Raw genomic sequence first — 26,441 nt, 5'->3', positions numbered from 1 at the left:
AGCTCATAAGAAAGTATGCAACCATGTTCTCACAGCCCTGGCTAGGGGCTCCTATGTCAATAAAATTCAAGGTCATAGACCTTAGAAGCTCTGGAAGGAGGCTGGTTCCATCAAGACTATTCCAGCCCCTTCTCCTTACGTTTTGGCTTAAAAAATGGTAGTCCTTTCACCTACGTGTACAAGGAAGCTCTCTCATCCCACACACACAGCGTGACTATAGTTTCGAACAGCCATGATTCAACTGGAACCTCCAGGTATCCAAAGAACTTCCCTACCTGGAGAGATCGGCCTCATAATTTGGCTGTTTTTAGTTCATGTTCTTGATGTAGGGCAGCGGTAGACTTCAGGCAGCTGTGGTCTTCTTCTCCAACTCATTTGGATTTGCACGGAAAAGGTCTGAGGGTAAAGTAATAATAATAATAATAATAATAATAATAATAATAATAATAATAATAATAATATATTATTTATACCCCGCCCAACTGGCTGGGTTTCCCCAGCCATTCTGGGCAGCTCCCAACAGAATATTAAAAGCACGATAAAACATCAAAACATTAAAAACTTCCCTAAACAGGGCCACCTTCTGGTGTCTTCTAAAAGTCAGATAGTTGTTTATTTCCTTGGCATCTGATGGGAGGGCGTTTCACAGGGCAGGTGCCACCACCGAGAAGGCCCTCTGCCTGGTTCCCTGTAACCTCACTTCTTGCAGGGAGGGAACCTCCAGAAGGCCCTCGGAGTTGGACCTCAACGTCTGGGCTGAATGATGGGGGTGGAGACTATACATTGACTACTTGACAAGTTTTCAAGACAGCCTGTTGTTGTTTTTATACTGTTTGAAAAATCTTTTAGTAAGCTGTATCAGGAACATGTTGTGATGCTGTTTAGAAACACAAGCAACAGATATAATGGGAAAACGATTTTAATAAATGAATACAGAATATTTGTTACTTAAGAGAAGTGTTGACACCACAAAGAGATAGAGGGAAGTCAACTAATATAGCAGGGATTCAAGCTAGTTTTTCCAGAACAGAAAGAAAGTGACTGTAAAGAAAGAAAATAAGGATTACAAATGTATTTCTTTCTGAGACCTGGTGTATAGCATATTCAAATTACTGTTTGTACCCTTTGAACAATTTAGTGTACTTGACTACTGTAATTATTTTTTTGTTTTTTATTGTTTACCTTTTTTATTTCTTTTTCTTCTTTTCCCCCCTTTTATTTTTATATTTTTCCTTTTTTGAATTTTCCCTTTTGATTTTTGAATATTTGGATGTAATGTTTAATTTATGCTTTCTTTGTGATTTTAAAAATGCAATAAAGATTTTAAAAGAAAAAGGAAACAAAAGCAACTATAATGATTGCCTTGCAGGTCACGAGGGCAGGATAGGGATGGCATCCGTACGCTTAACAGACGGCTGTGAATTTGATGGGGAACGACTCTACAAACACGTTGTAGACTACCTGCCTGCTTATGCAAGGCCTCGTTTTGTTAGGATCCAGGTAAGTCTGCCTTACTAAGTACCATTTTCCCAATGGAACAGGTTCCAGTATTCGTGGAAGTTACAATACGGTAGGAATCTGCGCATCTCTGATTCTATCGCTCCTGTAAGAAGAATGATTGCGGCATTCAGCATTTTTTTCAGAGGAAAGGCAAGCAAGAGTCAACATGATAGAAGGGTATAATGATGCATGAAATGGAGAAAAAGGACAGAGAAATGTTTTTCTCCCTGTGCATCATGACACTAGAATTCTAAATGTTGGAAGAGGACGGGCAAAAGAACATACTTTTTAACACAGTGCATTTGAAATTGCTCCCACAAGGGGCGGTGATGGCCACCAGCTTCGATGGCTTTAAAAGAGCAGCTCAGTCAGTAGAGCCTGAGACTCTTAATCTCAGGGTCGTGGGTTTGAGCCCCATGTTGGGCAAAAAGATTCCTGCCTGGCAGGGGGTTGGGACTCGATGACCCTCATGGTCCCATCAAACTCTACCATTGTATGGTTCTAAATTCATGACGGATAAAGCTATCAGTGGCAACTAGCCCTGATGGATGTGTTGTATGTCCACAGTCAGAGGCTGTCTGACTCTGAATCCTGGAAGCCACAGCAGGAGAGAGTGCTTTTTTGGGGGCATAGTTTATTAAGGATACTGTGAATTGTAGCTCTGCGAGGGGGGAACTACAATTCCCAGGATTCTCTGTGGCAAGCAATGTGCTTTAAATATGTGCTTTGAATGTACACTGCGATTCTGTCCTTAGTCTCAGAATCCTAGGTGTGTAACTTGAAACCCAACAGAGATGAATTCAACTTTAACCTACACCTTGGAGCGGAGCCTAAAAGCTGACTTCATAGCTACACCAGCCAGATTAATTTTTACACTTCCTTCTTTTAATTTTTTTTTGGCAAACTTTGTACTTGTCATTTTTCCCATTTCCTCATATTTTGTGTAACATCTTGCCTGATACAGAGCTCTCGAGAGCTCAGACACTTGTCATTATTTTTGGCATGTTTGTTGATTCCAGTAAAGCTATTGCCCAACTGATAATATTAAGGCCACAATTATATTTACCTGAGAGTAAGCCCCTCTGAATACTGCGCCTTACATTTGAGTAAACATGCACAGGATTGCACTGTAATTTTGCCTTTCCCCTTGTTGTTGCAGGATGCCATTGAGGTCACAGGAACATTCAAACACCGGAAGGTGCAGTTAGCCCAAGAAGGATTTGACCCAGCCTCTATCAAAGACACCCTGTATTTCCTGAATGACAAAGAAAAGACATACGTACCCCTAACAGAGGACATTTATAATTCAATATGTAGCAACCAACTGAAACTATAACGCGCCCAAAGCTGTGGTTGGTGGTGTTTGTAAAAGAAGCAAGAATCGTTTTTTATATAATGGTAGAAAGTTACCAAAATTGATTTGAAAGTGATTGCATGTTTGTATCTAGAATCTAGTGGGTAGTTCTCTAGACCAGGTGGCTGGGAGGTCCCCTGCTCTTAATGGGGTTACACTTCCCCTGAAGGAGCAGGTTCGCAGCTTAGGGGTATTCCTGGATCATTTGTTGTCGCTCGAGGCTCAGGTGGCTTCTATCAGCTTCGGCCGGTGACCCAACTGCGCCCCTACCTGGACAGGGATAGCCTAACTACTGTTGTCTATGCTCTGGTAACTTCAAGGTTAGATTACTGCAATGCATTATACGTAGGGCTGCCTCTGAAGATGGTTAGGAAACTTCAGCTAGTGCAGAATTCAGCTGGCAGGTTGATCACCGGAGCAAGATGGTTTGTGCATAGTACACCGATCCTGGTCCGACTGCACTGGCTACCAATTAGTTTCTGGGCCCAATTCAAAGTGCTGGTTTTGACCTATAAAGCCTTAAATGGCTCAGGACCACAATACCTCAAGGACCGCCTCTTTCCATATGAACCTACCCAGACCCCGAGATCATCTTCTGAGGCCCTTCTTCATGTGCCGCCTCCTTGAGAGGTCCAGAGGGTGGCAACACGAGAACGGGGCCTTCTCTGCAGTGGCTCCCCATCTGTGGAATGCTCTCCCCAGGGAAATTCGCCTGGCGCCTTCATTTTATACCTTTAGGCACCAGGCAAAAACTTTCCTTTAAACCAGGCCTTTGGTTGACCTGATTGACATCCTATACTTTTTTTTTAAATGTAGCTTGGGGGGGCATGTTATTGGGTTATTCTTATTTTGATTTTATATATTGTGATCTTTTCTGTGAACCACCCTGAGACCTGCGAGTATAGGGCGGTATATAAATTCAAATAAATAACTAAATAGAATTTTAAATGCCATTACATTCTTTGTTTAACAGATATTTTAGGGGTGATGGTGAAGTTGTTTTACAACTCTGCCTCCACAGTTCTAGGCAGTATGCTTCCGAATGCCAGTTGTAGTGGTACCTTGGTTTAAGTACACAATTGGTTCTGGAAGTCTGTACTTAACCTGAAGCGTACTTAACCTGAGGCAAACTTTCCCATTGAAAGTACAGTCATACCTCAGTTTAAGTACACTTCGGTTTGAGTACTTTCAGTTTAAGTACTCTGCGGACCCGTCTGGAACAGATTAATCCACTTTCCATTACTTTCGATGGGAAAGTTCGCTTCAGGTTAAGTACGCTTCAGGTTAAGTACGGATTTCCAGAACCAATTACACTCATACTTCGGGTTAAGTATGCTTCAGGTTGAGTATTCCGTGAACCCGTCTGGAACGGATTAATCCACTTTCCATTACTTTCAATGGGAAAGTTCGCTTCAGGTTAAGTACGCTTCAGGTTAAGTACAGACTTCCGGAACCAATTGTGTACTTAAACCGAGGTACCACTGTAATGGAAAGTGGATTAATCTGTTCCAGACAGGTCCGCGGAATACTCCACCTGAAGTGTACTTAACCCGAAGTATGAGTGTAATTGGTTCTGGAAGTCCGTAATTAACCTGAAGTGCACTTAACCTGAAGCGAACTTTCCCATTGAAAGTAATGGAAAGTGGATTAATCCATTCCAGACAGGTCCGCGGAGTACTTAAACTGAAAATACTCAAACCGAGGCGTACTTAAAACGAGGTATGACTGTACTGGGAATCACAAGGCGAGAGAGTCCTGTTCCACTCAGATCCCGCCTGTGGGTTGCTTATCAGTATCTGGTTGGTCACTGTGAGAACAGGATGCTGGGCTATAGAGGGCCTGAGGTTCTTTTCCCCTTTCATAGGAGTTCCTGTATTCTTGTTTTACATGTACATTCCTTTTAGCACTAAAATCTCCATGGCCTGCATATGAGTTCCCGCCATGTGGCTTATTGAGTACTGAATGAACATCTCCATTATCCCTGTGTAGACAGGCCTAGTGGTCGCTGAAAATCAAAAATGGTCCTGGAGCAATTGAATTAACCTCCGGACCACCTTGACCTATTCAACCCTTTTCGAGATTGCCCAATCATTGGGACAATGTCCCCACATTTCAGGATATCCTTGTTCTATAAAGTAGATACGTCTAACTCAGCAACGATGTAACATGTGTAAAATATTTGTTCCATAAATTACCATTTCGCAAAACAGATCCCACGAGTTTCAAGTATAACTTATTGCTGGCTGTTGGTTTGTGGTGTTTTTCCAAAAGAAAGAAGAACATGGTTTCCTTGACAGCATCTGTCGTTGCAACATTTGTTGGTGCTATTCCTTCTTCTGAAACTAAAAAAGGCTGAGGACAGCTGACAACTTTTCATCCTAGCAAAGGTTTTTGTGCATCAAAAAGAAAGAAGTCCTGCAGATTCAGTGTTTCCTGGCCTGAAAATACCAGGAGGAAAATGATATCTGTTGACACTGTAATCAACTAAAAACTTTGGCAGGATTTGAGTAACGTTTGTAATGTACTGTGGGTCATTTTAGAACAAAATAGAGGAAAATATGTGATGCAATTGAAAAAGATTGAAAATGGAAACCATGGAAGGGTGGAGGGGAGTCTAAGGGTTCAGGGAATCCCAAATGCGGATGGTGATGTCTAATGTTTGAATTTAAATGTGTAGCGTAAAACTGAATAAAAAAGATTGTGCAAAAAAAACCAACCCCAATTCTCAAGGGGCAGTTTTGAACTGATGTCCTCTAGTTGCTGACCCCCTTTTGTATGACAGCTTACCAACCCACAATGGGAAAACTCCATTGAGTAATATATGGAAGTTTCATCTGCAATGAAACATGAAATGCCAGGCACAATGCTAAATAGTTTTATTTCTCTTTTAAACTTATTAAATATACAGGCTTTAAAAAAAATAGCACAGTCTTCTGTAACTAATATAATTATTTTATATATTATTAGAGAGGGTCGTAGATTATTGCATTGGATGAGAATAAGCAGGCTTTGGTTCTCGCTGCCTCGAGGAGAGAGGAGGGGGCCAGTCGTTTGAGGCTGGAGGAATGACTACACGGTGGCCTGTAGAGGGCAGCACGGAAGCTGGAGCCCACACTGAATCGTGCATTCCGGAAAACTGGGCACGCTGTAAAATTTCAGGTGTTTCTTCAGGGCGCTTTTCTTGAGCATCAGTATCTCTCTGGGCAATTGGGAAAGGAGTTTCTCGCCAGCGCAAGGTCCGCTCTTCCCGGGGACCTCCAAGCCCATGGCCTTTGGGTGGCCTGCTTCCCAAAAGCCAGCTGTCGGCACACTGAGGGAGCGGGCTGTCTTTTTCTTGCTTTGGACAGAGAACGAGGGCACTTTGTGGCTGGTGGGGCTCAGGCCGCCTTCTGTGAAGCAGTCGTCCAAATGAGGATCCTCGGGCACGGTGACGTTTTCACCAAACAACCATGGAGAAGGGCTTAGAGAGCCTCTTCGAGGCTGCACAGTTATTTTGCACTGGGACCTTTTGCTTTCATCTTCCTCCAAGTAAGAAAAAGGAGCAGCGCCTGTTGATTTAGAAATGGGGCTGGTTATCACGTTGGGAACTTGTACCCCTTCCTCTGAGATGGCGACAGGTTTGGGCGGATGGTGCATGTTTAAGACCTGCACCGCGGCCTGTTGGATGAGGGCCCAGTCTCGTCGAATGTCCTCTCGGGTCGTAAACTGAGACGTCACAGTGAACCGAATGATGAACTTGTCGTGAACCGTGGCCGGAATAACAAAGAGCTTTCCCGATTTGTTCAGATCTTTTAAGACCTTTTCCGTCATCCAGTTAGGGCCCTGTTTTCGAAAGATAGTCATATCGTGATAATCCACGTACAAATTGTTTTCAAAGTAATAATATAATAATAATTTATTATTTATACCCCGCCCAACTGGCTGGGTTTCCCTGGCCACTCTGGGCGGCTCTTAACAGAATATTAAAAACTTGATAAAACATCAAACATTTAAAAACTTCCCCCAAACAGGCCTGCCTTCAGATGTCTTCTAAAAGTCAGATAGTTGTTTATTTCCTTGACATCTGATGGGAGGGCGTTCCACAGGGTGGGTGCCACCACCGAGAAGACCCTCTGCATGGTTCCCTGTAACCTCACTTCTTGCAGGGAGGGAACTGCCAGAAGGCCCTCGGAGCTGGACCTCAGTGTCCGGGCTGAACGATGGGGGTAGAGACACAATGGGCCGAGGCCATTGAGGGCTTTAAAGGTCAGCACCAAGGACAGAGGCCATGCAACTGAATGCACAAATTCCCATCATAGCCAGTGAAATCAGGTCTGTGAACTTAACTTATGCTTTTTCCTATTAAAAGATGACTTGGTGGAGAGTGTGTATGCATGATAGAAGTTTATAAAGTTATACTTGAAGTGGATGAATTAGCGGATTTTTCTCCCTCACCCATAGCAACTAGGATGTGGAAACAGCCAGTAACTTAGACTGTATCCACACTGAGGGATATGGAGCAGCCTTGTTAATGGCCTGGCTATATTCCACCACCACCACCCCTTCAGCCTTCCATTGGAGATGTATGGTAGAGATGCTCATAGTGATTCATTCTCTCCTACGCTCTTTCTTCATAGCTGGTTTTTTTTGGGGGGGGTGAAGTGGGTTGTTTTAAATTCTAGAGGGGGAACTTTTGCTCTTACCTTTAAACGAAACACAACCAGTCCAAGGTGTCTCTTAGCAGGGATTTCAAACAGGGGGTCACTTCTAACCAGTGACTCAAAATATTTGGCCATCTCAGTGCCCTACAGTTTCCAAAAAAGCATAAGAAATTATTGCTTTACAATGAGTTTTATTAAATCTTCCAAATTATTACATAACTCCAATCTTAGGTATTGGTTTGTTTGTTTTTTTACACATTTTCTTCTTGACTTCCTGCACCTCCTTCCTTGATTTTTTTAATTTCCCCCTTAATATCTGCATTAACACGCATCTACATTTATTTTTTAAGCCTGCAAAATCCATTTTCTACATTTTTCCATTGCTCATATCTCAAATCCTGCCCGTGATTTCATGAGAATTAACTTTGATAGGTAATCCACAATGGCCTCCATTCTTCTGTTAAAAAGAGGACATCATTTTGTCCTCTTGTTTTAGCATAAGCAATTATCATTTCCAACAGAGCAGTGCAAAAGTCATAGGATGCAGAATTAAAATGAAAACATAATCTTGCCCAGAACAAAAGAGACGTCCCTGACCACCCTCAAAGCTTTAAGTAGTTAACATTTTAACATACAGAAATGCTGGAGAAACTTTGGGGTACCTACACACCATTGGCATCTAAAAACTGTGCCTGGCTGCTGGCTAGCAAGCTTGCTTTCTTATCTGACTCATTAGCCAAAGTTCTGCATATTACACAAAGTTGCCAGCAAAGATGTGTATAGAATCATAGAGTTGTAGAGCTGGAAGGGACCCAAAGGGTCATCTAGTCCAACCCCCTGCAACACAGGGATCTTTTGCCCAACATGAGGCTCGGACCTACAACCCTGAGATTAAGAGTCTCATGCTCTACCAACTGAGCTATCCCAGCTGGATATATTGTTAGGAGAAATTCATACAAAAGCGCCGATGGATTTTTATTAGAACTGCGCTTAAGAGTGGGGGAAATGAGAAACCAAAATTGACAGATTCGCCCATGCCCAGTCACACATTTACACCTCCAGTTCACCTACATGCCTGACGTGGTCTTGAAGCTTCTTCACACCAAACGAGCGGATCACAAACCAGAGCTTCAGAGAACGAAACCTTCGGCTCAGTGGGATTTGCCAGTGCTGTAAATCAAACAACAGCCAGAGGTTAGCTAGGAGAAAAAGGTGGAGAAGGGTAGGATGTTGAAACTTGCCAAGGGCACGAAAGCTACATATATGGGATTTCATTCTACTTATTGATGGGGAGCGACTGTACCTCGGCAACAGAGAAAGCTCATGCATCTGTCTGCGTTTCCGATAACACACTCCTGCAACCTCCCCAAACCTGTTGCCCTCCAGCTGTTTTGGACTATAGCTCCCATCAGCCACAGTCTGCATTTTGTGTGTGTCCAAACAGAGACTAGATGCCCACAAGGCCTCATTTGAGTTAGAATTAAACAGAGACCGGGTCCAGGAATCTCTCCTAGTATCCCCCCGGTAAACAGAGAACAAATAAAAAGTGGTGCCTCCTTCTGAGATCTACAAATGTACAAATTTTTATAAATCTGCAGTATATAAATCAGGCAAATAAGTAAATATCCCCCTCATGACTGAATAACTGGAGAATTCCCCACTAGTGAGATTAAGGCAAAGGCCTTCCTATCCACAAGGCATGCCCTCCAAACACATTTGAGCCCAGCCCATCTCGTTTCAGAAACCGAGTTCCCATATGCACTATACATTTCAAGCACTAGGACAGTGTTTCTCAACCTTTTTGGGGCCACGGCACACTTGTTCCGTGAAAAAAATCACGAGGCACACCACCATTAAAAAAGTTAAAAAATTTAACTCTGTGCCGCCCTATATTATAATTATGACTGCAAGAAACACTTGCCAAATATTGCTTTCCGGCGAGTCAGAGGTGTGTATTGGCGGCCGCCAGGCTCGTTTGCACTGACCTTTGGGAAAGAGGAGGAGAAATATTGCTTTCCGGCAGGTTAGTGTTGTTTATTGGCGGCCGCCAGACACGTGACAATGCAAATCGCCCTTCTCGTCGCCGCACGTCGCGGCACACCAGCCAGCGTCTCGTGGCACACTAGTGTGCTGCGGAACAGCGGTTGAGAAACGCTGCACTAGGATACCACTTTAAACAGTCATGGCTTCTCCACCCCCCAAAAAAGAATCTAGGAACACCTCACAGAAACATAGGCTTTGTGGTAAATCTCGCCTGAAAACATCTCAGAGGCTGTGATAAGAGGAAGAGAATAATAATATTAGAACTGTTGGAAAAGATCTGGACTATGTTGGATTAAAGGGACCGGAAAGAACTTGGAACTTTGATTAGAATGGCGTCAATTATCGATATTCAGAAGCCTCAGAATTTGAAGCATGGGGAAGCAAAAATTTTATAATTTGGCATAATAGATATATATTTGTATAATTTGGAATAATTGGTTTGATCCAATTGATTTGTAAGTGAAAATCTAATAAAAATTGATTTTTTTAAAAAAAGAATCTAGGTACTGTGGTTTATTAAGGGTTTTTGTTAGGTGAGCCCCTATTCCCCTCCCAGAGGTGCAGTGCTCAGAGCAGTTCAACAATCAATTCTTCTTCCCAAGAGTGCAGCTCGGTGAGGGGAATAAGGGTCTCCTAACAACTCTCAACACCCTTAACAAATGACAGTTCCCAGGATAATTTGATGGGAGTCATATGTCACACACTAATATGTGACATATATGAGACTAATACGTCTTCCAAAGCAACTACTCTATTCCGAACTTAAAAATGGAAAGCATAATGCTGGGGGTCAACAAAATAGGTTTAAAGACTCTATCAAGGCAAAAAAAAAAAGGAGTATAAACACTGACAACTGGGAAACACTGGCCTGTGAGCGCTCCAAATGGAGAACAGTCTTTACCAACGATTTCATGGACTTTGAAGATGCTCAAACTCAGGACGAAAGGGAGAAACGTGCTAAGAAGAAGGCATGTTTCGCAAACCCTCACTGTGATCAACTCCCACCCGGAAACCTATGTCCCCACTGTGGAAGGACGTGTGGATCCAGAATTGGCCTCCACACATACCTGCCAAGTTGCTGTCGGAGAAATAAGGGACCGGGCCGAAAGTAGCAGACCGGAAGTAGCGCTGCCGCCATTTTGGAACTGGGCGGAGCATGCTCAGAAGTGACTTTTGATGCTGCTTTGCCCAGTTCCAAAATGGCCACCGTGCCAGAAGTCGCACTGCAGCCATTTTGGAACTGGGCAGAGCAGCATCAAAAGTTGCTTCTGAGCATGCTCCGCCCAGTTCCAAAACGGCCGCCGCGCCAGAATAAACTGGGGAAAAACAAAAAAATCCGTTTTTTCAGCTAGGAACAGCTGGAAAAATGGGGATTTCCCGGGGAATACGGGAGACTTGGCAGCTATGCCTCCACAGTCAGTTACGGACTTACTGTTAAGACTGTGTTCATGGAAGACAATCTTACTCGGCTACGAAGGATCGCCAAAGAAGAAGACTAATATGTGAGAACTACTACTGATTATGATGGTGTATGTTTTGCCTAAGGAGGTAAATAATTTTCTGGGGATTTGTTATGGGAGAAAAGTTATGGGAGGAGAGAATCAGCCCCCTACTGCTATTTTGCAAACAAACACAGAAATCTGGTGTCTGGTCTAGAACAGCCCTCCACTTGTATTCAGTTTACTCACCATGAAGTCTGTGGCTGACCCCGTGTTGGGATGTCTGAGGTAGATGGGATTAACACTGAAGGTTTGCTGCAGCTTGTTTTTATCCTTGATCCTATACAATTGGGGACCAGGGGGGAATAATTGGTCATTGGGGGGGGGAATTTCAGAGACTTAGAATTTCACGTGTGCGCAAGCTTTGAGCCTCACACTCACCAGAACGCTGTGCAGTCGAAGTGAACCATCATCCATTTGGAAGGGTTGAAGGTAAAAGAATCTGCGTATTCTATTCCAGTCAAAAATGTTCTGAATTCTGGGCAGAGGAACGCCGTCCCAGCATAGGCAGCATCAACATGAAGCCAGAGTCCCTCTTTAGAACCTAATGAGCAAATGAAGGTGATGTTTGAGAAGGTATAGAGATGTACTGAATCTTCTCTGTCTGCCCTTGCACCGGCAGATGACCAAATTTAAAGGCTGCACAACAACGAGATCTAATGCAGCAATTGCACTAGTGGAAGCTTGTTGCGCAACAGTTGATTCCTGTGCAATAGCTGATACTTGCGCAAGCTGTTGTATTGCCATAAAATCTAGAACCAGATATTTGCTTTTGAGAAGTATTGAGACTACTTACATACGGGTCCCAGCTCCGAAAGGCTGTCAAAAGCACAGACTCCAGTTGTTCCAAGAGTTGCACAAACCTAGACAAAAACAGGGAGTGGTCAAGAAAGCACAGCAGAACATGCAAAAACACCAGAGACACAAATTCATTGGTTAACAAAAAGTCCACTCGCAGGATGGAGATAAGTCGGCCATCAGTTTTCAGGGAGTTGAAGGCAATACGGGAGAGACATCATTGCTCAGCTGCTGATAAAACAGGTTTTGCAAGTGTTAGAAAAACCTGCACAACTTGTTTTAACCAGAGATGGAAATAAATAAATAAATAAATAAATAAATAAATAAATAAATAAATAATCATTATTATTATTTATACCCGCCCATCCGGCTGGGTTTCCCCAAGCACTCTGGGCAGCTTCCAACAGACATTAAAATACAATAATCCATTAAACATTAAAAGCTTCCCTAAACAAGGCTGCCTTCAGGTGTCTGCTAAAAGTATGGTAGTTGTTTATCTCTTTGACATCTGGTGGGAGGGCATTCCACAGGGCGGGTGCCAGTACCGAGAAGGCCCTCTGCCTGGTTCCCTGTAGCTTGGCTTCTCGTAGCGAGGGAACGGCCAGAAGGCCCTTGGCGCTGGACCTGTGTCCGGGCAGAACGATGGGGGAATGGCTGGACATGTTCTAAACAACGTCAGGGCTTCCACAACCTTCAGCTCTGAAAAGTGTCACCTGTCTTTCTTCAACCATAGTTTTATGCTCCTTAAAGAAGTTGCTGTTCTAGCTTTCTGTCTGTCTGTCTGTCTGTCTATCTATCTATCTATCTATCTATCTATCTATCTATCTATCTATCTATCTATCTGGTCCAATATCTTGTTCTCACAGTTGCCAACCAGATGCCTCTGAGAAAACCTCACACAGAAACCAAGCACAAGAGCAGTCTCCTTTCCCGTGGTTTCCAGAAACTGACACTCAGAAGCAATACTTCAACCAAGGAAGTAGAGGAGAACCATCAAGGCCAATAGCCTTCCAAGTATATAGAGAACAAAACTTACAAAGATGGGCACCAGGCCACGGCTTCTGTCTTCTTCAATGGCTTTTTTCAAGGTTTCTCCTCTCAAGGAAAAATTCTCATCCACAGGAAGAAAACTCATCTTCACGAGGGAAATTAAACCCGCCTTTTCTACTGAGGAGTGAGCCTGAGAAGACAAGCAAGGAATTTCCAGGGAATCATCTGCTGGTAATGTTGGTCAAGAGGAGCCCATACTACAACACTATTTAGTCAATACAATTACAATTAAGTTTGGCTGAAGGCCTGACCCGATTTGTCCTTGGTGCATATATTCAGCCTATATATTTTAAAGGATAGGTGTTGTTCGGTCCCAGCTCCGGCCCACCTAGCAGTTCAAAAGCACGTCAAAGTGCAAGTAGATAAATTGGTACCACCCCGGCAGGAAGGTAAATGGCGTTTCTGTGTGCGCTGCTCTGGTTTCGCCAGAAGCAGCTTAGTCATGCTGGCCACATGACCCAGAAAAACTGTCTGCAGACAAACACCGGCTCCCTCGGCTTGTAAAGCGAGATGAGCACTGCAACCCCAGAATCGTTCGTGACTGGACTTAACTGTCAGGGGTCCTTTACCTTTATGCATCCTTCTTTTTCCAAAACCCACACCCCTAGACATGCAGGCCTGCATCAAAAACACGGGGCACTTCCAGACTGTTGATATTTTTGAGTGGCATCCAAACAGCTAAATTCATGTTGCCCGATCAGAGTTGATCGGGAAGTCATGCACAACAAACCCACTTCCCCAACAGATCAGACTTTTTTGTGATAAGGAAAATGTGGGTTAAGGCATGGATGCAAGGGAATTTAACCTCCTTGCAAACAAATCAGAATGAGTACCCACTGCTTCGAGTCCTACCCTCTGGAGGAGCAGGAAACAATTTTGCTCTATCTTCTGTGTAGCAGCCCTGTAGATATTTGAAGGTGGCTATCATAACATAAAAGTTTCCTTTTATCCAGGCTAATTATACCCAACTCCTTCAACCATTCCTCATAAGGCTTGGTTTCCAGACCGTTTATCATTTTGGCCGTCTTCTGCCCTTATTACCAATATCCTTCTTAAACTGTGGTGCCTAGAACTGGAGTCAACAACTCTCAGCATCCATCACAAACTACAGTTCCCAGGATGTTTGGGAGGAAACCGTGACTGTTTAAAGCAGTACAATACTATTTTAAATGTATAGTCCAGATGGGGCCTAACTCATAGACACACTCTCTCATTTACCTGATCTGAGGCATAAGCAATGAGACGAGAGTTCAGAGCAGAATCGTCTGCACCTGGCTCAGACTCCTTCATTTCCAGAATTTTATTCTTCCTTGCAGCCAACAGAGCGACCAGGGTTGATTCACTAACTGTACTCTGCAGAAAGAAAGAAAGAAACTCTCCTTATTATTAACAGCAACCTATATGACAAACACACACAGGTATATAGGAAGCTCCCTTATATATCCAGGCCCCTTCCAGACTGTCACTATTTCATGGCTGCGATTCAGTCACAAACTGGTATATTCAGTCTACGCAATTAAAGTGGATTTGGCACCTCCGCACCACTAACTCAAGTTCCGATGGCGAAATGCACTGCAAAAGTGTTGAATCACAATTGCTCGACCCCAGAGGTGGGTAACCTTTTTCAGCCTGACGGTCATATTGACTTCTGGGCAGCAGCGGAGCAAGCCAATCGGGAGCCTGGAGCAGCGTGCGTGCCCTGCACTCAGGGACGGGGCCAGCTGCCCATGGGGGGGGGCAAGCTGGGGCACGACACTCCACGGGGCCTCTGAAGAGTCTGACTGCCTCCTCCCACTCAGCCGCCCTACAGCTGAGGGGCATGCGGCAGATGGACTGTTTGGGGCAGTGCGGAGCCTGCGGGCACCCAAACTATCACGTCACTCCCAGGAGAAACACGTGGCTCGGGCGCTCCAGGCCCCACAGTGAGTGCCACCCGGCATTTTGTCACCCCCCTCACTGGTGACACCTGGGGAGACACACCCCCACCACACACCCCTTCCTCCGCCCCTGCTTCTGGGTAGCCTTCCCAGGCCACATGGCAATGGTGACTGGAGCCAGAGGCCAAAGCAAATCATTTATCGCCTGTCCAGTTATTATTGAATAGGACGTCCATATTTTCACCAGAGAAATATTGGAGGCTAGGAGCCCTGCCCCCTCATAGAATCCTAGAATCATAGAGTTGGAAGAGACCACAAGGGCCATCCAGTCCAAACCCTTGCCAAGGAGGAAAAACCATCAAAGCATTCCTGACAGATGGCTGTCAAGCCTCTGCTTAAAGACCTCCAAAGAAGGAGAGACTCCACCACACTCCTTGGCAGCAAATTCCAGTGTCGAACAGCTCTTACTTTCAGGAAGTTCTTCCTAATGTTTAGGTGGAATCTTCTTTCTTGTAGCTTGAATCCATTGTTCTGTGTCCGCTTCTCGGGAGCAGCAGAAAAGGATGTCTATCATATCACCCCTTAACCTACTCTTCTCCAGGCTAAACATGCCCAGCTCCCTAAGCCACTCCTCATAAGGCACGGGTGTCAAACACAAGGCCCGGGGGCCAAATCCGGCCCGCCAGACCTCGTCATGTGGCCCGCCGAGCGCCCCAGCCAGTGGGACCCAGCAGCGGGACCTTGCTGCTGAAGCGCCGCGCTGACAAAGCACCGACAAACAGCTGGGGCCGGGGGGGGATAGAAAGGCGGCCGGAGCAGCGCTGCGTGGAGCGCCCTGAGCCACAGCAGCAGGAGAAGGAGGAGGCATCTTGCCGGGTCAGCGCCCGGCAACGCCGCACGGAGAGTCTCGAGCCTCTGCGACGCAGCAGTGCTCTGTAGCACTTTGAATCCTCCTCCTCCTGCCATGGCTCGGCGCCTGGAAACAGCTGCTGCTGCTGCTGCTGCTGCTGCTGCTGCTGCTGCTGAAGCACAGACAAAGCACCCAGCAGCGCCGCGTGGAGGAGGAGGAGGAGGATTCAAAGTGCTACAGAGCACTGCTGTGTCCCAGAGGCTCGGGACTCTCCGCACGGCACTGCCGGGCACCGACCAGGGTAGCTGCCTCCTCCTGCCGCGGCTCAGCCTCATGAACGTGAGCTCAGCAGCGGCTCAGCCTCACAAACGTGCAACTCTGAGGCTTTACGCACTTCTCCTAAAACAGAGACCCGCTGCCTCACGCTGCACGGGAAATGCTTTTTGCCCCTGGGTCCCTTTGTGCTCTTTTCTGGCGCTGAATCAAGGCGGTGACCCCCCCTTCCCTTTCTTCCTTCCCCTCTCTCGTTCTTATTCTTTCTTTCCCTCTCCTTCCTTCCTTCTTTATCTCTGTCTTCTCTCCATCTTTCTTTTTCTTTCCTTCTTTATTCCTTCTTTCCTACTCTTCTTTCTCTCACCTCTTTTCTTCCTCCCTCCCCTCCCCTCTCCCTCTCCTCAGAAACATAGGATGCTGCTTCATACTTCTGGCCCTTAAACCCTGGAACCAGGAGAGCAGCTCCAGTGAGTCAACCTCAGCCAGTCCCTTTGGTGAATGGTGGTGGCTCACTGGCAGAACATCTGTCCTGCATGCAGAAGGACCCCAGCATCTCCAGGTACTAGTAGCTCTGCAAAGGTCCTGCATGAAACCCTAGCGAGCCTCCACCACCCAGTGCAGTTACCAAAAATCATTTTTCAATAAATTGTACAATAATTGTACATTTAAATATCTACTTGCCATTATTCTGACTATGTTTCTGCTTTCAGAGCTAGTTATTACTTACATTATTACAAATAAAAGTAATAATTGAATGCAGTGACAATAATTTATGATAATAAAGAGTGGACACATAGTCCTACAGATACAACCGGCCCTTTGAGGGTGACCAAACTGCTGATGCGGCCCCCGATGAATTTGAGTTTGACATCCCTGTCATAAGGCATCGTTTCCAGGCCTTTGGCCATTTTGGTTGCCCTCTTCTGGACACATTCCAACTTGTCAATATCCTTCTTGAACTGTGGTGCCCAGAACTGGACACAGTACTCCAGGTGAGGTCTGACCAGAGCAGAATGCAGTGTTACTATTATTTCCCTTGATCTAGATGCTATACTCCTAATGATGCAGCCCAGAATTGCTTTTTAAACTGCTGCATCACACTGTTGACTTGTGTCAAGTTTGTGGTCTACCAAGACTCCTAGATCCTTTTCACATGTACTGCTCTCAAGCCAGGTGTCACCCATCCTGTATTTGTGCCTTTCATATTTTTTTTTGCCCAAGTGTAGTACTTTACATGCTCCCTGGGCCACTCCGCCACTGCTCTGGGTGGCTGGGTGAAGCATAGAGGCTCCCCTGGGTGCTTCAGTAGAGCTCCTTGCCAAGGGTGCAAGGAAGCCTAGGTACGCCTCTGTCTGGAAGTAATAAAGGTCAGACTATTTAGCTCAGCTAAAGCTTTCTGAATAGCAGCTGGTTGAGGTTTTTCTTGCCATCTACGTACTTGCCATCTCCTTTTTTTAACTTGAAATTATCAGGGATTGGACTTGTGGCTTTCCACATGTAGAGCCTGTACTGTGTCTCTGAGCTACGGGCTCCTTCCGCTGGAAAACTGTACCTTGCTGTTTTAATCTACAAACTGCTAATTCATTTTGTCCCCACTGCAGGTTGGGTTGCGATCTACGGATCATTTCATCATGGGCCAATAGTGACACCTACTGTTTGCTCTAAGAAATGATATTAATCTCTCTCGTTTATAATAATGCTTCTTTTTAGAAAAGACTGTGCGGATGTTGTTGGTCCAGAGATGGAAAGAAGATAAAGTCCCTACCAGAGAAGAATGGCAGATCAAATTGAGTGATTATGCCAAAATGGCTAAAATGACCGGAAGAATCAGAAATCAGGGAGACCAAAATTTTAATAAGGAATGGGGGAAATTTATAATTTATCTTAAAAGCCATTGTAAACAGTTAAAATCGTTAGTAGGATTAGAATAACAGTTGTAGTTTAATGGTGAATTTTGGACACAATGGAGAGGTAAAAGATTTGGATTATTATAAAAGATGCAGGAGGAAATGATGAACAATAGGACCCACAAAGGGGAGGAGGGAAGTGCAGGAGATTCTCTGGGGTCTTGTTTCTATGTTGTATGTTGGCTATGTGATTGTAAAATATATAAAATATTAGATATAGATATAGATATAGCTTATTTTTTGCTCAAAGCACATCACAAACTATTCCGCAGATGTCCAAACAAGATGGTAGAACAATAATAGAGAAATGATGTCTATGGCCATACTACCCTAAACATGCCTGTTCTTGTCTGATCTCAGAAGCTAAGCAGGGTCAGGCCTGGTTCGTACTTGGATGGGAGACTGCCGAGGAATACTGAGTGTCGTAGGCTTAAAAAAAGAGAGAGAGAGAGAGAGTAGGGAAATGGTGGCCCTCCAGATACTGATGAACTCACATCATCAATGGCCATTGGTCATGCTAGCTGTGGCTGATGGGAGTTTTGGAGTTCCCCTGGTTCGCCCTCTCTTGCACTAGAAGTTGTGAGCATGTTCAGACTAAAACCAAAGAAAACACGCAGCCCTCCTGAGCTACTTACCTGCAGGATACCTCCGCCCCTGCTGTCTGGATGATGATGCAAGAAGAAATTTGGGAGACCTAACATCTGAGCCAACCAGTCCATCATGTTCATTTCCAGTTCTGTGCAGGCTGGGCTGGATGCCTGCAAGTGTGAAAGAGATACAGGATGAGTAAAAGGATCTCTTTTTACTGGGTCAAAGCCTACCGATGAAAGAATATGCATTGTGTAGGGAATGGGAAGCTGCTAGATCTGCAGCCTACTCGTGAGTAGGGATGCTTGAATCTCTGTTTCAGCTTCTCTTTTTTCCTACTCTTAAGTTCAGCCCTTAACCATAGCAGTTAGTGGTTTGTTTGAAATCCCTGTGAAAAATCATCATCATTTTAATACAAATTCTCCTGGCATGCACATCTTTGTATGCAAGTTTTCTTCACATGCATATTTCTGCAAAGCAATTTCGCTTAATATGATGGGGTTCTGTTTTGTTTTTTTGCATGTAAGCTCATATTTGTGATTTTGTATGTATTTTGTTTAGCTGGAAAACTGCATTGTCACATTTGGAGAAGTGCAAATTTTAAAGCATCCATCTATGATTTTTGCTTAGCTTCATTAAGATTTAATTGTATTAGTTTATGTAATTTATTTAGATTTCTGCTTTTCTTTTTTTCTTTTTTTTAGTTCTTTGTAACCTTTTAAAATCTTTTTTCTTCTTTTCATGTTTAAAAGTTTTGATCTGTATGCATTTGCAATATAACTCAATAATAATAATAAAAGCATCAGGGCCTTTCGGTTTGCATTATCAGAGCAAATTAGATAAAATTGCATTAAAATGAAAACTACTGGATTTCTTCCCCAACCCTATCTACAGAAGTATTCTGTTAAAACACTTTGCATGACTGCCCTCTAGTGTTAACATCATGTACCAGTATGGTAGAGTAAATCTGTAAGAAGCTGTTTTGCCTAAGCAAATAAGCGCTTTAAATAATAATAATAATAATAATAATAATAATAATAATAATAATAATAATATGTTTTAATAAGATTTTCCATAAGTAACCAGTGTCACTGAAGGCTGGCTTTAATTGGGGGGGGGGGGCTGCCAGTGAGTAGCAGAAATACTACTTGTGTTCAGCCCAGTTAGGAACTGACCCTGAATCTTTTTCCCAAAGTGCTTCTGCAAAAGTAATGAATTTGGGAGGACTTGTATTAGAGGGATGATCTGGGTTGCCAAGGATAGTAATTTGGGGAAAGAAATTAATTTAATATGAATTTATCTAGAAGTGATTTAGGGATAAGGAATGGGGGTAACAAAAATGGAACTTAATTGATTGATTGATTGAGCAGGGTCTTGTTGAGAAATAATTTTTTAACACCGTAGCACTAACTTTTTTCCAATATCCAACTCCTACAATATTATTATTATTATTATTTAGATTTATATACCTCCCTTCATAATAAGATCTAAGGGCGGTTCACAGAATAAAATGCAGGATAAAAAGGTAAAGGTAAAGGACCCCTGACAGTTAAGTCCAGTCGCAGATGACTCTGGGGTTGCAGCGCTCATCTCACTTTACTGGCCGAGGGAACCGGTGTTTGTCCACAGACAGTTTTTCCGGGTCATGTGGCCAGCATGACTAAGCAACTTCTGGCGAACCAGAGCAGCACACAGAAACGCCATTTACCTTCCCAACGCAGCAGTACCTATTTATCTGCTATTTATCTGCTAGGTTGACAGGAGCTGGGACAGAGCAACGGGAGCTCACCCTGTCGCGGGGATTTGAACCGCCGACCATCTGATCGACAAGCCCAAGAGGCTCAGTGGTTTAGACCGCAGCGCCACCCACGTACCAAAATGCAGGATAAAATCAAGTAAATAAGTAAATCAAAACAATAAACCCCCCCTCTTCCCACAGACACATTTAAGAGGCTGTAGAACAGTGGTTCCCAATTAGGGGTCCAGGGACCTCTGGGGGTCAGTCAGCAGAATACACCAAGACAGTCCACGGCCCCATCCCTTGCCTCCCCCCCACCAACTAACTTTTTGTCATTTTTGCATTGTGATATCACAAATTTTATGGTCCGTTTTAGCGCCGTGCAATTTGTCAATATAGTGGCCAAAATCGGTTTTGAAATCACACTGCGATAACTGTTTTGGCCCAGCAATATGCAGCAATGTATCGATCCTCACACGAGGGAGAGCAGGGCAGACGATTTCCAGGCACCGCCAATGTTTCTGGCACAACGGGACACCATGACGGAAGCCAGAGCGTATGGAAACGCCGTTTACCTTCCTGCTGCAGCGGTACCTATTTATCTACTTGCACTGGCGTGCTTTCGAACTGCTAGGCTGACAGGAGCTGGGACAGAGCAACAAGAGCTCGCTTCGTTGCAGGGATTCGAACCACTGACCTTCCAATCAGCAAGCCCAAGAGGGACAGTGCCACCCGCATCCCTTTTACCGATGTTGCACAATGATCTCTCTTGTAAGTCAAACGGAATCCATTCCGGAAGACTATTCAACTTTGGAAACCAGAGTGTGGCTTATGATTGGCTGCAAGAAGCTCATGCAGCCAATCGGAAGCTGGGGAAGCTCCATCAGACATTCGGGTTCCAAAGAACGTTCGCAAACTGGAACACTCACTTCTGGGTTTGCGGCATTCGGGAGCCAAAACGTCTGAGTACCAAGGCGTTCGGGATCCAAGGTATGACTGTATACCTAAAATCCTTGGCTTATTAGGGCCTACTCCACATTTTGCTCAAAAAATTACTTTGCCGAGGTAACTACCATAGTTATCGAAATTTTCAACAGTAGGGGGTCCATGACTTGGCTTTTGATATATAGGGGGTCCTCAGTAATTAGCTAATTGGGAACCACTGCTGTAGAATATCAATCAGCCAAAGGCTTGGTTGAAGATAAGACAATATCTTAGAGAGGCTATGATATTATAATACCAGCCATGTACATAGGTAGTTAAACGTAACAAACGTTGATATAATAAATGTATATTAAAAAGGTTAATCAGGTACAAAGTCTTTCAGCAGTCGACAACCATGATTTTGTTGAGCAGCATCAATGAGCAGCATGAAAACTCCCAAGAAAAGCGGTGTCATTTACCCAGGTAAATCCCAAGCAATTAATGGCGTCTGCCAGCATGTCACCCAGGAGAGAAGGCCAGGAAGTGAGAGCCGGAAAGTAGGCATGCATGTGTGGACTCTGCCAATGGACAACCTGGGTTAAAAACAAGAGTCGGGTGAGAAAGGGTTGATTACTGCAGAAAACAAGTGAAAAGGAGCAAAAGGTTACCTTAACTTGCCCTCCAACATTTCTCAGATGAAAATAATAATAATAATTAATAATAATAATAATAATAATAATAATTTATACCCCGCCCATGTGGCTGGGTTTCCCCTGCCACTCTGGGCGGCTCCCAACAGAATATTAAAAGCACGATAAAACATCAAAACATTAAAAACTTCCCTAAACAGGGCTGTCTTCCCTAAACAGGGCTGCCTTCAGACATCTTCTAAAAGTCAGTTGTTTATTTCCTTGGCATCTGATGGGAGGGCGTTCCACAGGGCGGGTGCCACTACTGAGAAGGCCCTCTACCTGGTTCCCTGTAACCTCACTTCTCTCAGTGAGGGAACCGCCAGAAGGCCCTTGGCTCTGGACCTCAGTGTCCGGGCTGAACGATGGGGATGGAGACACTCCTTAAGGGAGATCCTAGGGACATCCTATTAATTCTACTATTTCTACCCCGCCCAACTAACTGGATAGCCCAACTAGCAGCTTCCAACAAATATAAACTAACTGGCAGCTTCCAACAAATATAAAGATACATGAGGACATTCCAGGATCAAATCAGAAACCAGGACGTCTTCTGTAAATCCAGGACTGTCCCTGGAAAATAGGGACACTTGGAGGGTCTAAAGCAGAGAGCCACATCTGTAAATGCCCTCTCTGTTGTTTCTAGTAATGTTCTATCCTCTGCACAATTAAAAGGATGCGTGTGAAACCTACAGCTTAGTTCCATGTCGCTCTCATAGCTGCCAAGTTATCCCTTTTTTTAAGGGATTTTCCATTATGCTGAATAGGCTTCCTCGCGAGAAAAGGGAAAACTTGGCAGCTATGGTCGCTCTTGGTTGCTTTTCAAAGTTCCCTGCCTACTTTGCAAACTCCACCCACTTTGACTTTGGCCCTGTCTGCTTTGGGCTGTGGCTCCACCCACCACTGCCATGCAGATTGCTCCGGGGGGGGGGGGGGAGAATGTGGTGTTTGGGAGGAGGGAAGTTGTCTACCCTGGAATTAAAGGCACAAGATCTTCAACCTCCTTTACCCCAGGTTGTTAGACCGCAAAGGGGGGAGGACCGCAGTCTCCGCCGAGGGCATCTCAGATCTGATGGGAGCATCTTTGCATTTTTAATTCATGTCAAAGGAAATAGAAGACTGTGAGACTAGTAGTAGATAAATGTCTCACTAAAGCAAAACCATTTATCTCAACGAAACATGCCTGTTTAGAGGAAATGGAAACCCATCCATAAAGAGGAAGCGATACAGATTTTCTAAGAAGAAAGCCATCACAGTACAGTTTTCTTCTGGTTTCTATTCATTATTTATCGTATGTAGGCAGGAATACAGTGGTACCTCTACTTACGAATTTAATGTGTTTCGAACACACATTTGTAAGCCGAAAAAAATTGTAAGTCGAATCCCATAGGAATGCATTGGGAGAAAAAAATCGTAAGTCGAAGCAACCCTATCTAAAAATTCGTAAGTAGAAAAAATCCTATCTAAACCGCATCCAAGATGACGCACGGAGCTCCATTTGTAAGTAGAAAAATTCGTAAGTAGAGTTATTTGTAAGTAGAGGTACCACTGTATGCAGCTGACCCATACGGGGATCGAATCTGCAACCTTGCCGTTATACAGAATGCCTTTGTTAATTTTGCAGCTACTACTATCATCATCACAAAAACTACTGAGCATTGATACCACACTTTTCAAATGTTCAAAATGCTTCATGTACCTTACCAAAAAAAACCCTACGAGGTCGGACAGCATCATCTCCATATTGCAAATGCCAGAGTCTGACAGATTATGATGATGATGATGATTATTATTATTTAATTTGTATACCAGCCTTCATCCACAGATCTCAAGGTGGTTCACTACGTAAATAATAAATCATTATTATTGTAAGGGTGACTCCCTACAGGGAGCCAGCCCCCATCATCCTAACGTCCACCTCGCCAAGCACAGGCAGCAGCACTGGGTCTGAAGCAGCCAGGGGGGAGGGGAGAGACTCAGAGGGAGAGAGAAGGCAGCTTGCAGAACGATGGGAAAGCTCAGGGGAGGAGAGATGTAGGCAAGGGCTCAAGGATGCTGGAGAGCCCTTCCACCGCCTTGACCAGGAGGAGGCTGAGAGGGCATCGCTCATTCCGGCGCAAGAGTTAAGGAGAGCACCGTGACGCAGGTCAAGGGGGAGGCGTTTTGGCGTGCCCAGACTACTTTGCTGGCGTAGAAACAGACGTACGCCATTGCCGGATTCTGATTCAGAATGAGAGGTCATGTTTTACGCTATCTCTGCACTGTAAATACTTTGCACAATAAAAGTCTTTAAAGACAAACTGGACTCAAGCGGAGTTACTCTAGAGTAGCCACGACGACCCTCTGACAATTATATTATTATTTTTATTATTATTAAATGCTCACCAGCCCCAACTGTTTGTGCTGAACTCATATGAGCGTGTGAGAAAATTTGGGAGGCTACTTTCATGCAGGTTCTTATGAAAGGAGAGAGATGTCCCTGTTTGCCCTTCCTTTAGGGACAGTCTTCCAAACAGGTCCTTGGAATTGGGTCTCAAGGAAGGACTTGTTTAGGGGATGAAAGCAAGACCACACCTGCTGTTGCATCTCACTAGAAGTCCTTACCCCAGGCATGATGATCTTCTCAATGTCTTTGAAGATGTTGTCCCAGCTTTCTGGCTCGAAAGGAGCACTGTCTGGCAGCTGGTCTCTCATGTAACCGGGCTGCACATCAGGAGACACCCGTCTCTCCCTAAGGCTGGTCAGGTACTGGCAAATGTAGTCCACCATCTCTTTTCCTGGAAGAAGAAGCAGTTGTGAACTCAGAGACAGCTTTTCCTATCAATTTCGGGGTCAGTTCAGCCCTACATGCCCTACATCACCACGGTATCAAAACAACGACTTGCATGGGTGAATCAGTCACTACCAATTAATGGCCACAAACAGAGATTTCTTTCAGTGTCGCCTGATGTCAACTTCACAGTTTTTGATGGAGCCAGAGCTCTCACAATGCTGTTCTAGAAGCCATGAACCAAGGAGGGTTTAAGCCTGCAATACTTACACCTGCTTACTAGGGTGTGAGCCCCACTGAGGACAATTGGACGCTTACTCCTGAGGACTGCATTGCAATCTTACGTGTCCTTATCTATCAATAAAATTGATTGAACGAAAGGATTGCCAGTTAAGGAGGAATGGCTTGTGAAGCTGATGGAATATACCGAAACGGCGAAAATAACTGCCAGATTAATGAGAGGACATAACAATAAAGTGTTTAAGTAGGACTGGAAATCACTGAAGGAATATCTATCAAATTATCACCAATATATGAAGTCACAAGCAGGATTTGAAATATGAGCTGTGGATTACTGAAAGATTTAATGGTAGTGGGGTTTAGATAATAAAAAATATGTGTGTAATAAAAACAGCTGATAAAAAAGAGTAAAAAACAAACATCAGGAAAGGAGGGGTGAGGGATGTCAAAAAGAAATTTTGCATGTAAAAAAAAGGATATATGATGACAAGTGCTCTGAAATATAGTTGGGGACTTAATACAAATTATATGGGGGGGATTAAATTGGTTTAACACAGTGGTTCTTCCGAAGAAACATACATGAGATAACCTTGTAAAGGAGGGATGAGGAACTGGTGGTCACTGGACTTCAGGTCCCATTGACCCTGACCATTGCCAATGTTGGCTGGGGCTGATGGGAGTTGGAGTCCAAGGCTGTAGTCCTCTGCACATTTTTCTGTATGCCCTGTGGAACTCACCGGGACTTGCTACTGAGTGGACCCACCCCACAGCACTTCACCACATGTCGTGTACTGGTAGCCCGACCGAATGGAGCACGTTTTCTTATTAGGAATAATAGCAGGTTTTGTTTCACCTTTGTTTATTTTATGTATGTATGCATGCATGTATGTATGTATAGTTAGACAGATAGATGCAGATGGATGAATGGACAGATAATGTTTTTATACCACTTTTGTCAAAATCACAAAATGAAGCACAATGTAAAAGCAAAATTACAATAAAAATCCGAGCATGTTCTAGAAATCATAATAATGGATTGCATCCAATGTTCTGCTAAGAGGAGACCACTGAAATTAATGGACGCAACCTACTTAAGTCACATGAACCTAATAATAATAATAATAATAATAATAATAATAATAATAATAATGTGACAAAACAACAACAACAGTAAACATAATCAACAACAGCAACATAAGCACCATTTGAGTTTATAAAGTACTATCATAACCCAGTGGGAATTCCAGCAAAACCTCATCCATTTGCTCACCTCTCTGTCGGTATTCCTCTTGGTCCATGATTCCGCTTTCTGAAGGAATCTCTTCTTCCAAACTGAGTTGTGGTGTGAGTGGACAAGTCGGCTGCAGACACCTCTGCCTTTTCTCAACTGATGCCCATTCACTCTCCATCCCTTTTTATACCCTCCGTTATCTGCCAGCCATGGTAGATTGCACGTCAGCAAGTTATTAGGAAATGATGACTCCCTGCCTAACTGCTGCTCCCCTGCTTCTCTCCAAGAATACCTTTGATGTCTAGCATCCTTCTCTTGAGTAAATTAGGGACTCTATTAATATTTTCAATGCGACAGGAAACAAAGATGACTACGATAGGTTGCCCAACAAGGGTAATTCAGTACCAGCAACAGTGAAGGAAGGAAGGAAGGAAGGAAGGAAGGGAGAGAGAGAGAGAGAGAGAGAGAGA

The 26,441-nt window shown here is 44.2% G+C and overlaps 2 protein-coding genes and 1 pseudogene across 2 annotated transcripts in view; 2 read left to right on the top strand and 1 right to left on the bottom strand.

The window, feature by feature from the left end:
• Positions 1–5,772, top strand: part of SLC27A2 (solute carrier family 27 member 2) — a 32,276-nt gene extending 26,504 nt beyond the window's left edge. The window contains exons 9-10 of the mRNA XM_035131926.2: positions 1,370–1,500; positions 2,660–5,772. Coding sequence (XP_034987817.1) covers positions 1,370–1,500; positions 2,660–2,836 — 308 coding nt within the window. The 3' untranslated portion in view covers positions 2,837–5,772. The remainder of the gene's footprint in view (positions 1–1,369; positions 1,501–2,659) is intronic.
• A 146-nt stretch (positions 5,773–5,918) lies between these two features.
• HDC (histidine decarboxylase) lies at positions 5,919–26,110 on the bottom strand. The gene is made up of 12 exons (XM_035131156.2): positions 26,011–26,110; positions 24,335–24,507; positions 21,521–21,634; positions 18,427–18,549; positions 14,103–14,237; positions 12,871–13,014; positions 11,833–11,899; positions 11,418–11,580; positions 11,226–11,316; positions 8,566–8,664; positions 7,537–7,638; positions 5,919–6,676 (listed from the first exon to the last, which is right to left on the bottom strand). Exons 1-12 carry the CDS (start codon positions 26,036–26,038, stop codon positions 5,924–5,926), a joined length of 1,992 nt encoding a protein of 663 aa, XP_034987047.2. The 5' UTR covers positions 26,039–26,110; the 3' UTR covers positions 5,919–5,923.
• On the top strand, positions 18,104–18,222 carry LOC118093324 (5S ribosomal RNA; annotated as a pseudogene).
• Positions 26,111–26,441: the final 331 nt, after the last annotated feature.

This window comes from Zootoca vivipara, chromosome 14 (assembly GCF_963506605.1).
Source record: "Zootoca vivipara chromosome 14, rZooViv1.1, whole genome shotgun sequence".
Taxonomy (NCBI): domain Eukaryota; kingdom Metazoa; phylum Chordata; class Lepidosauria; order Squamata; family Lacertidae; genus Zootoca; species Zootoca vivipara.
The sequence above is the reverse complement of the archived record's forward strand: the minus strand, read 5'-3'. Positions and strand labels throughout refer to the sequence as shown.